The following is an 11,630-nucleotide window of genomic DNA, read 5'->3' on the forward strand; positions in this document are numbered from 1 at the left end:
TTTTTTTTAAATCACTGATTATTTGTTTTTTATCTACTGTGGTTCTGCTCCACTTGAGACTGCTACAGTAATTATTTGTGGGTTGTAGACTACTGGTAGATAGGCACAAATGGGTTCACAGAACTAACATTAAGAGGGTTTCTAGGGCACGATCATTTTGGAGTTTCTAGACTTGAACAAGGCTGCAATCCCTTTGCTGCTGGCTGCCAGAGAGACTTAATTGGTGATCTCCATTTTTAGTGGGAGCTCAGCTTCTAAGCAAAGCAGACAATCGAGGATAACCACACGCAGTTGTTCCTGTCTTGACTCGCATGTGGCTGTAATCTGTCTGCCCCAACCATCTATTACTTCTGCTCCTCTCCCAGTTCACGGGCAGAAATCCTTGAGCAGGCTGCTTTCTTTCACTATAGCTGCATTTTCTCATCCTGCAGCTCTACTGTCATCTAACTGAACAACTCTCACTTTTACTTTTCCAGCGTCATTGACTCACCCCCACAGCCCCAGCTGCTGCTTCCCCACTTGTTTCAGTGCTCACACCCTCCCTTCCTTTCTCCTGCTGCAGCTACTCAGCGTGCAGCATCACCAGCCGTGTCCAAGAGCAAACGCGACTTGTCTGTCCGAGTGTTGCCCATTGGTGCTTTCCTCTGAGCACACAGATCGTGTTTACCATCTGTCTGGAGTCCCCTTCCACCCCAGACCCTCTCCTCTCCGGGATCTGCCTGTTAGGCACCACTAACGCTGCTCTTGTTTAAATCTGTAATGCCCTTGCCAAAGCTCAGCACAGCACCCATGCTTCTCCGTGACTTGTCAGCTGCCCTCAGTCATGCTTTGCGACAGCCTTGTCTGCCCTTAGCTTCTATGAAACCTGCTTCTCCCCATGCTCATGATGAGGTCCTTATACGTCTCTGCAAACCACTGCAGTATTCACTTCCAAATCCCTCCTTCACCTTTTTTGCTGCAGTGCCCACTGAAGCCCAACTGGCCTTTAGATGCTGCGCTGACGTGCCTCACTTGTTTCCTTGTCTCTGGTTTGTACCCGTCGGTTGCCTTATGGAGTATGGACATGGGCTGTTGATTATGGCATGCAAAGGGGTAGAGCTTCACCTCGTGTCATGTACTCCACAGTAACTGCCCATGTGCACACGCTTACCCCAGGGTAAGGGCAAACTAACCTATGGTAGCTTTAGCCCTCTTATGTTGCAAACTAACCTACCAGGGCTTCGCTTCCACTTTCCGCAAGGCAAAAGCATGAATCTGGGTAGTTGCTATAAAGCAGTTGATGGGAAGTAAATACCCTGCCTCCATTTATTGATTGATTGAGGCAAGCTGCTTGTATGTCTAGGTAGTTAGGCTCTTTGGGAGGAGATGGTCTACAATTTTGTCTAGTACCCAACACAGTGGCAGCCTTGCCCACAGGGAGGGCCCCTAGCTGGTCTGGAAACACAGCAGAAAGCCGCCTTTCTGGAACATCTGGTTCTGTTCCCCAACCAGATTCAGTGACCCATGCCCTTCCTTAGATGAATCCCCTCTTGGAAAGTGCATCACAAATAAAATGTGGGGGGCCTGATGGTCTGAATCTCTTCACATTGGGTGCAGAGGCCTTGAAAGCCTTCCACAGCTGCTAGTGTTACAGAGCAGGCTGTAATGCTTTATTTAGCAGCTCTCCTGAAGCTGACTGCAGCAGTCCTCCTCCCAGCCACAGCAGAGCAAGCAGGGTGAATAATACATATTAAGCTATACAAGGGAAGCCAATTGTGTTGTCAGACACTGGCTTAGGCTTTCATGGGAGTTGACTCAACTGGCTGGAAGGGGAAGCTGAAGTGCTTTTAAATGCTGAGGGCCCATGCTGTTCAGCAGTAAGTGCATCCAGTGGCCTAATTCTGTCCTCTGTGCCATAAACCGTGGCTGCTTGCAGCCTTATATCCTTACCCACTCCCAGATAGCTATAAATGAGCTGTGTGACAGCATGGAGTGGACTACATGCAGCTCTGCGCTGGCTCTAGTTGTTTGAAGGCGGGGGGGGAGAATCGGGCGTCATTGGTTTTAAGCTCTGGCAACGTTTAAGGGGCAACGTTGTTGGCACCACCTAAAGAGTTGCTTTGTTCTCCCTCTTAGTACCTGGCATTAAAAGCGATGCCCTGCAACTTTGTATGCACGTCTGCCTCCTGATGTGCCACGTAACCAGGAATTGCCAGTCAAAAAGCAGCGGTCTGGGCTCTTGAAAAGGGAGAGGGGTCACCCAGGGCTTGTCCTGCCTGCCTCCTTCCTCCCCTGCCAGTAGAAATTTAAATAAACTCGCACAGCATTTTAAGCTCTTTTTGGCTGGCACTTTCTGACTGGAGTTAGAATACATTCACACCTCCTAACTGGGGCTTTGTGTGTTAAGTGTAAAGGCGAGGCTGTCACTTCCTTCCTCTGGTTCTTCCCAGCACCTTGTCTTGCCTCCTAGGGTATCCTTCTCTCTTCAAAGCTGCCTAAAGAGTAGCTGAAATACTTTCACTCCAGAGCGCTCTTTTGCTGATGTGCCTCAACCCCAGCTTGGGAGGGACCAGACCTGGATCGCTGAGTCTTCCTACCCTGGTCACCTGGAGGATGTGGTGCATCTGCCCTCTCAGCCCCAGGTAGAGGAAGGGGCAGCCAGCTGGCTTGAAGGTCCTTCCCCACTGAAAACAGAGAGGCTCCCAGGCTGGAGGGGTTGACTTGAACTTTTGAATGCTGGCCTGCAGGCACATATTTGAAGTCCTCTCCATTCTCTCCAGTGCCTGCAAAATTAGGGACTGCCCTTTTTCCTGGGATCTTGGGTGGAAAACACCAAAAGCCTCTTGTCATCCGCACTTGTGGTAAGGTGACTAACTCCGCTCCGTGCCTCCTTCGGAGGCTGGATCATTGCAGTGTGGTCTGTATGGAAATAGCCTGAGCCACGGCTGGCACAGAAGGAGTGTGCATGCCTGCTGGAATCCAGTCTGACCAGTTTTCTGTTGCTGGCTGCTATTCCAGGGGCCGGTCTAGGTACCCATTAATAGTTTCAGGGCTGGTATTGTAGCCGTGTTGTTCTAAGGACACAGGCAGACAGCGTTCTTTGGATAAATGTGATACCTTTTATTAAACCAGCCAAATAGTTGGGAAAAATGATTCTCCATGAGTTTTTGGGCACCCTTTTCAAACATGGGGAGACACTGCTGGCCTCACTATGCCTGAAGAAGGGTGTTTGTGCCTGAAAGCTTGGAAAAATTGTTCTTTGCAACTTTTTGGGTAGATGTGAAATATCTTTTATTAGACCAACTAAAGAACCTCGCCTGCCCGTTAATAGTGCGGGTCTTGTCACTTCCTTCTGGGAGCCAGGAACCACTACAGCAGCTGAGCTTGTGTCTGTTCATGACTCTTGGGTGTTAAATGTCTGGAGGTTGGGGGCTGCGAGTTGCCTGTGGAGAGCCTTCTGCAGTTCCTCCTTACTAGTCAGTCCACTGTTGTCTGATAGCAGAGCATGCAGTGCCAGGGGTTTGTCTCAAGGGATCAAGGGGAGGCATTTTAATGAGCGGTTCTCTTGCTTTTGGTTGGAACCAATGGCATTTGATCCATTATTCCTATTTTTCCTGCCCCCCTCACCTGTTCATCCTTCTTTCCTTCTCTAGAAGCTGTGCCAGTACCATCAGCTTCTCTAATCTCATAATTTAGGGATCTTCATCTTTGGAGAAGAGTATTTGGGGTTCTCCCTTCATGTTGGCAGCCGCATGTTCGGCACTGCATCCCGTGCCCAGCGGCTGGGCGTCCCTGTAGGAACGAGAGCAGCAAGTCTCCACCCAGGTGCCACGGCTTTAGAAACGAAATTCGTAGTCAGGGTCTTTCTGAGTTCTTTGAACAGAAAAACTGCTGTATTTTTTTTTTCTGTAGGCCAAAAAAAGAGGCATCCTGCCCTCTTTCTGCTCTTCCAGGAAACCCATGATCGTGTCAGCCACAACACTGTCTGCACTGCTTCTCCTCTCCTACCTCTTTCCTGCCACAAACTGCAGCTCTTATCTCCAGTTTCGTGACTGATTTATTTATTTTTTGCTGACTTCTTGGTGGTTTTTCTCCTTTTGATCATCATGTCAGTCCCTAATTTAGTTGCTATTCCTGTGATAAATGGGTTCTTCATAAAGAGGCTTTTTATGTGAGCACGTGTACGCGGCTGGGAAACGAACTGCCTGGTCTCTCCAGCTCCAAGTCCGGGACTCTGTAATGCGGGCATCCTATCCACCCACGTGCCTCGGGTTTTTTATCCATTATCAAAAATCTCGTGCATCCCTTTGCAGTCTTCACTGCTGGCTACTATCAGATGGAGTGCCAGACTAGATTCACAATTGATCCGAGGCGGCATGGCAGGACCTATGTTAACTTTTGTAATCTGTGTGTCTTATGCATCTGCCACTACCCCAACCGGTAAATTAATTCTACAGCCAGCCAAGCTTTAGATCTTCAATATATGCTGATTTATATCCTCTCTCTTTTTCTTTCCCTCCTCTCCCCATATACAGAATACATTCAGAAATATGCAACAGAAGAAGCACTAAAAGAACAGGAAGAAGCCACCGGGGACAGCTCATCAGAGAGCTCCATGTCTGACTTCTCGGAAGACGAAGCGCAGGATATGGAGTTGTAGTAGAAGAAGCGACCTGCTTTTCAGAGAGACTATTATTTCCTAACCATGAGAAGCAGACTATAATATTCATATTTAAACAAAGCAATTTTTTTTATTACTAAACAAGGTTTTTATGAATAATAGCATTGATATATATATATCACCCTTTAGATCTTGATTTCTTGGTCATTTCTCAAACCCAAGGTGCATAGCATATTCCCACATTCCATTTTGGTAGCAATATGCAGCCCGAATGCATGCATTCATAATTCCATTTGGCCAAGTCCACTTGTGTGCTACTGAACTGTCAACTAAAAACAGCTGCTCTGGTAGGTAGGGAGTTAGTAAAGATTTTTTTTGTTGTTGTTGTTGTTTTTTGGTTTTTTTCCTCCTTTTTATCAGTGTTTCCAAAGACACCACCTTGGATGCTGATGCAGCACAGCGCTTTCTCAAAGTAAGAACCTGGGGGATAATGTCAGGATGTGGAGATAAGATGGTGAAATAAAAGGTGCTCCTTCAGGCAACGTGGCTGATCATATTTTATGTGGAGTCATGTTTAAAAAAGATGCACGAGCTAATCGGAGCATTGAAACTTAAACACTTTTTTGACTTGGATTTTAAGTATGTTTTTATATGTGGACTCCTGCTCTCTGAAGTATAGGGACCTACAACCACTGGTCTGTTTAGTTTTTTGGGGTTTTTTTTTACTTTTGAAAGCCTTCATGTGGACATCTATTCACTTTCTTGGTCTGGATTATGAGATGTTCCCTTTTTGGGGGACCCCCCCCACAATGGTATGTGAACAGTGCTTTAATATACCTGGAGCACACACCAAGTCAAACCCTTGCTTTGTCATAGTTTGGAAACAGCTGCCATTTAATGGCTTCAAGCTTGCTGGGGTTTCTTTTCGCCGGCTTGAAGTATGGCTAAAGACCTCACAAAAAAAAAAAAAATCTCCGTCTCCTGAAAGTGTTTTCTGACCAGATGGATTAGCCTTGCTGAGAGCTTCAGATCCATGAAGATTGGTCCACTGGCTGTAGTCCACGAATCCATCGGCACTCTCATTCTTGGTTTCCTTTTTCCCCCTTCTGCAGCAGCTTGATAGCCATCTGCTTGTGAGTGTACAACAGACCAAACTCTCCAGAGTTGAACAAAGGAAAATGATCTAGGAAAATTTTAAATTTTTTTTTTTTAAATTTAAAAGACAATTTTGGGGAAACATGCAAATCTTTTTTTTTTCCCCCTCCCCAAAGACTTTTCTGGATGAAGATTTTTTTTTTTCCTGATATTTCAACATGCTAAAATTTTGGTTTTGGTTTTTTTTGTTTGTTCATTTTTAGTTTTAATGCTAAGAAAACATGAATACAGTAACTTGCCTACATGGGGTGCCAGTATACTTGAATTTGGAAAATGGCGCATTTGAAATGCCAACTAAGATGGATTTTTAAAACCGGGATGTTATTTGCTGTATTTGTAGGGTTTTCTGAGGGGTTTGGACAACCAGTTACTTTAACTTTTGGGACAACCTGCAGGACTGCATGGAATTCAAGCCATCCTGAGAGACCATCGAACTGAATTTGCATGTCAGACTGGACTCGGTAAAAAACAAAAAAAAATGAAGAAAAAAAGACATTTTCCATTTCATCACAAGTGTTTTTTCCCTTTTAGAAATGCCCCTGAATTGTGTCAATGAGGTTGGAAGATACAATCCTATTTTTTTTTTAATTCATAAAGCACAATCAGTTTTTTTTTGGAAAACTATAAAGTACAATTTTGCTTTAGCATGATTATTTTCCTTAATAAAAAAAAATAACCTACAAAGATTTTACTTATTTTATGTTCATTACGGGCATGAAGCAAAAGGGGTTGTTTTTTTATTTCCCTCTGCTTTTTTTTCTTTTAAAAAAAAAAAGCAGTAATGTAGGGCTGTGGTTAGTTACTGTGCTGAAGTTCTCTATCTAGCATTTGTGGCTTGTTGGAAGGGGGTAGTAGTAAACTATTTAACATGTAATGGTGTACGTTAACTCTTATCTAGCACGCTGTTTTCTCATTTCTTTGGGGAGGGAGGGGCAGAGTTTTTTGCTGGCACTGTTTAACTTGCTTACCTGCTGGACTAGCAGTTTGCTTGAGCTATAACTTTAACTGTAGGTGCTATTTAGGGGTAGACAAAAGTGCTGGGTGGTGATATCAGTTTTAAAAAAAAAAAAACAAAAAAAACAACAAAACAATAAAAGTTTGTATTTTTTCAATATTGTATAAACATAGTGTTCTAATTCCCTCCATTTTTTTTCCAGGTAACTATGTCCCTCCCTCTCCCCAACCCCCGGCTCTATTGGCTAGCCGGGTTTTTCACATAGAGCACTTGCGCGCACTCCCTCCTTTCAAGAAGCCCGTTTTTTCAGTAGAAGCAGGTGTCCAGTCCTAAGCATCCAAAGGAATTGCCATGAGAGCTGCCGCTGTCTAAGGCAGGCTCCCGGGAGAGCAGGCACACGCCTTACTGCCCTGATCTCTCTGTTGGAAGGTGCACGGTGGTTCTGTTGTCCAAGCCGCTCCGATTTCCCCTGTACCTTCTTTTATACACGCAGACACTTGCGGGTCTAGATCTGGAACTGTGTGCTTCAACTGCAGCGCTTTTCCTCGGACACTTAAGTGAGGAGAATGGTGGAGTTTGTAGCCTTGCCTGCCAGATGTTGAAGGTTCACCTGTTTTGTGCTGGATCCCTTCCCCCTTGCGGTGATGGCAGTAGGGAAGGAAGCCTGCAGTAAGCTATCGTTTGCAAGGATCCTGTCTCATGTGAAATGCCGATTTAGAGGATAAACTCAAATGGATTTGACTTATTTTTTCCCCAGATGGGAACAGCTGCTTGTAGCCTCATTCCACCCGTCTCCTGTGAGCACCGTTCTTTTGACCTCCTTCCCCTTCTTCAAGCCAGAACAGCCTGTAAATACAACTGCTCCCACCTAGTCTTCGAGGGAAACATGGAACTGCTTTGAAACCGGGTGCCCCTTTTTGTTCTTTTTAAGTTTGGTTCCTTTAGAAATGCTAGCAGACGTCTCCAAGCACCACTGCCACTTTCTGCGCCCCCGCCCCTGTTCTGATCACTCGACTTCAAAGTGTCAGCTGGATGGGACTCGCTAGGCCTGCTCCAGCACAGCCATGTTTGATACGTATCCTCGTAGTCTGGATGAACCTCCAAGTATGGAAGTTTCTAAGTCACCTGCTGCAGCCATTTGGGGATCTGGCTCCTTTGGCTTTAGATCCAGTAGCTTATCACCTTGGTGTGTCTTCTCCTCTGTACAAAATATCAAAGCTGCCATTGATCAACAGATCTCGTGCTCCCGCCTTGAGAAGGTCCATACGTTTGCCAGCAAGGCTTATCTTTAAACCTTCATCAGAAATGGGTTTTAGCTCATCTGGAGGCTTCTGGGTATTGCATTTTTTTTTCACTAGACCTTCCATTGTGACAACTCTACACTGCGGGAGGAGGGAATATTGGAGGAAGTGCATCTTTTTTACAGAGTGAATCCTGGATGCAGATTGGGAGCGTTTCCCCAGCTCTGCTTTTCTTGTCCGGTAACGCGTGCTCGCGATCAGGAAAGCGGCGAGTCGCGTGCGGCTCCTTGTGCTTCAGATGTCCCAGTTGGCCAAGTAGGTTGAAGGGAACGGAAGCAACTGTGCGGTTCGTGTGCCACCTCGCACGACCCACCTTCGCCCCACATGCAAGGTGGAGAGAACGGAGCTCCGTGCCCTGCCTTTCTCTCCCTCCCTCCTTCCGCGGCATGGATGAGAAATGCTGGAAGCTGTGCTGCACTTGGCTTGCCCTGGCTTCTGCTTTGCAGGTAGATGCATCGCAGCATTTTGATGCGTCAGTGCTAGCTCTGATTAGCAAAGACCCCACCACGTTGTCAGAGCTGTTTCACATCATGCAGGGGGCACTGGGGTTGGGAGGGGTTGCTGGTTTCTTATTTTTCCCCCCCGTTTTTATATAACTATCTATCTTATCTATTTTTTTGCTTCCTTTTTGCCCATCTTGAGTTCTGCTGGCACTTTAGCAGGTGTGCGTGTGGCATGAGAAATGGCCATTATTTTACTGACTGTATTTGGTACATATTGTGTGATACTTGAAGAGATCCAGGGTGTTAAGCCCTCCATTTGGAGTCTAAGCTTTTTGGGTTCGTTCTTTTCTTTTCTTTTCTTTTTTTTCTTATTCTTTTTTTTCCAACCCCCTCCTCCCCTTTTTCTTGCATTGTGATGATGTAGTGGGCATGCCTGTCACCATGACAAATGCCTCTTCTATAACTTTTCTCAAATAGTTGTGTATAATTAAAGAACTGTAAACTTTTTTTAAATAAAATATGTATATACCTTGCTCTGCTTGCCTTGCTGCTTGCTGGGGGCAAAGTCCCATTCCCTTGGGGAGCGTTTAACAGCCCAGGGACACTGCTGCCGTTCCTCCACCGCCCGCCGAAGCTCTGTAGTGCATCACTCCTCTAACCCTGCGTGAAATCCTGGTCCTCGCTTGACAAGCTGCAGCCTATTAATTTGGGCTAATTCTTGAAGAGGTGCTCGGTTTACGGCTCCTGTTCCTATCTTCGGCGCTCCCAAGATGCAAGGAGTGGTTGGAAGACTAGATACTGCTGTCCATTCACCACCACTTTATAGGAGAAAAACAACCTTGCTAAGGTAACTTAGTGAAAGCACATCCAATCTCTCCTATGGCGTTTGAACCGGAGTGCTAGGAGTCAGCAGGTTTCTTAGCTGCCAGTTAATCGGGCTGGCTTGAAAATACCTGGGGTTATACTCTGGCAATGAGAGGATTGGCAGACTCCGACTGGCTTCAAAATTGGCCAGTAACAAAAATAAGCCTAGTTTGGTGACTCAGCCGGGGTGCGGGGAGATGCTCGTAAGGGTGCTGCACAGTACGAGCCCTGAAGCGTGAGGGTGCCTAAGTGTGACTCACAAGATAAGCCCGGAGATCTCCAAAAGGGATCAATAGTATCACAGTCCTGCCTAGGTGCAGGCTTTGAGCTCTTTGCAGCAGAGGAATTGCACTAGTATGTTTTTTTTGTGGAAAAAGTGTGAAAACGAAGAGCTGGTGTTTTCCAAGGGGGACTAGGGATCTCGCCTCTAGCCAACACTAGATGGTGCCATTTGCCAGATTCCCTCCACGCTTTAACGTGCTGAAGAAGAGAATTTGTGAACCAAAGCCCTGAGTTGGGCGGTTTGGCTGCTGGGGCAGCATCCTGGCCGGAGAAGTGCCAGCCGAGCCCATAGAGGCAGCAATTGGGCGTGCGGCACTTAGATCAGGCCAAGCACCAGACTTCACAAAATGGGGAGGGATGGGAGGTAAAATCCGGCACCGTGCTGCTTTGCAGTTGAATTTGGCCAGGCCTGGGCCGAGGACATTGCTAAGAGTAGGAGGCAGAGGCCGCCCCAGGGAAGTGATTTGTGGGCAGACAGTAAAAAAGGTTTGCAAGGCCACTGGCTACAAGCACGGACTTGCAAATAAAACATGCATCAGCTTTATGCCGCCACTGTCCTGGCCCGTGCCATGCGCTGCTTTTAAGTGGACAGAAGCAGTTGGAAATCTATGCATATATATTTATATATAATTTTTTTCCCCCCGGAAGAAAACTTCTCGGAAACTTTAAGCAAAGAAACAGTCTCCACTCAGCTGCCGGTGCAGCTGCACAATTAGCAGCAGCCAGGGATTACAGCAGCTCGCTCAGCAAGTGAAACAGCTTTTAGCTTTAAAATAAATACCCGACCTTGGCGCTTCTCTGCGTTTTTCATGAAGGCAGCGCCCTGTCGCAAACTCCGGTGCTAGGAGCGAGTGGGCCGATTCAATCTGAGCCGGTGGACCGTGCAGAAGGAACGATGTGCATAATGGAGACCTGTGCCTGCCTTGGCTGGGACTGGGGGTAGCGTCTCCTCTGCGGTCATCCCCTTACCCTTACGGGAGCCCCTTTCAAAAATTACGAGTCCTTCCTAGTTGCGGCTGGTGGGGCGGTGGCCAAGTCGGGGCTTGGTCAGGGGTTTTGTGGAGGTTTCCCCCTGAGCTGGACCGTCAAGCTGCCTTGCACTGGAGACATGGACCGCCTCTTGTGGAAAGGACGAAGGGGGAAGGGGCAGGTCCCAGAACCAATTCCTGGTGCAGAAGACGAGCCCCTGCCGCCTGCGTGTCCCCTATTCCCAGTTACGCTGTTAGACTGGGGAGACAGGCGCTTCCAATGATCGCTGCAGCTTCCTCGTTCCAGGACCTTGGCAGGCAAATGCCTTTTAACTAACAAATACATATTCCACCAAGGCAAATCCTTGCAGGTAACCATGATGGGAGCAGTTATCTTGGCGGTCTCTAATGTCCTGGGCTCAATCACCCCGAGCTGGCCTCGTCCCACTGACCCCAGGGGATTAGCTGCCTGACACCGTCACGTTCTCTTCTTTTTCAAGCCTGAAATTAAAACCCCCTTGCTTGTTCTGGATCCAAAAAAAGAGGGATTTTGTAGGGTATTTGTCTGCAGAAGAATGGGCTGCTCTCCAAATGAGGTGGGAGGAAATGGGTCTTGGGGCCAGGGGTGGACCCAGGGGAGTGCAGCTGCACAGCGGTTCCCCGGGGGCTGAGATGCACTGCAGTGCTACCATCGAAAGCGGCACTGGACAGGTTTCTGGTGTGATACCTTTATTGCCGGCACAAGCCTGCTGCGGGGTGCAGCAATCCAGGCCACAGGGAGCCGGGGGACCGGCGAGCACGGTGGCCGAGTCCCCTGCGTGCGATGCACTGCGTCACCCGGGGGAAGTTGGGAGAGGGGCCGGGGACAGTCTCCAGCCTCGGCGTCCGATGCACCCTTGGCTGGCCCCTGCATGCTGGGATCGGGCCCCGTGTCGCCCTGCACGCCTGGTCTGGCACTTGGGACCGAGGGCTCCCTGCGGCTCCGGAAACTCGGCAGCGAGGAGAGCGGTGCCACCACTCCCCCACCGCCGAATATTTCAGACCTGCAGGGAGATGAAATGG

The 11,630-nt window shown here is 47.8% G+C and overlaps 1 protein-coding gene across 4 annotated transcripts in view; it reads left to right on the top strand.

Annotated features, from left to right (window-relative positions):
• UBE2H (ubiquitin conjugating enzyme E2 H) overlaps window positions 1–8,987 on the top strand; it is a 69,540-nt gene extending 60,553 nt beyond the window's left edge. For 3 of the 4 annotated variants that reach the window (XM_019543814.1, XM_019543815.1, XM_019543817.1), the window contains one exon: window positions 4,515–5,635. In XM_019543814.1, the coding sequence (XP_019399359.1) occupies window positions 4,515–4,639 (125 nt within the window). In that variant the 3' untranslated portion in view covers window positions 4,640–5,635. Of the gene's footprint in view, window positions 1–4,514; window positions 5,636–6,912 lie in introns of those variants that run through there. The other variant, XR_002102628.1, reaches the window with a different exon arrangement.
• The last annotated feature ends 2,643 nt before the right edge of the window (window positions 8,988–11,630 follow it).

Source organism: Crocodylus porosus, unplaced genomic scaffold (genome assembly GCF_001723895.1).
Source record: "Crocodylus porosus isolate Cpor-Errol unplaced genomic scaffold, CroPor_comp1, whole genome shotgun sequence".
Classification (NCBI taxonomy): Eukaryota; Metazoa; Chordata; order Crocodylia; family Crocodylidae; genus Crocodylus; species Crocodylus porosus.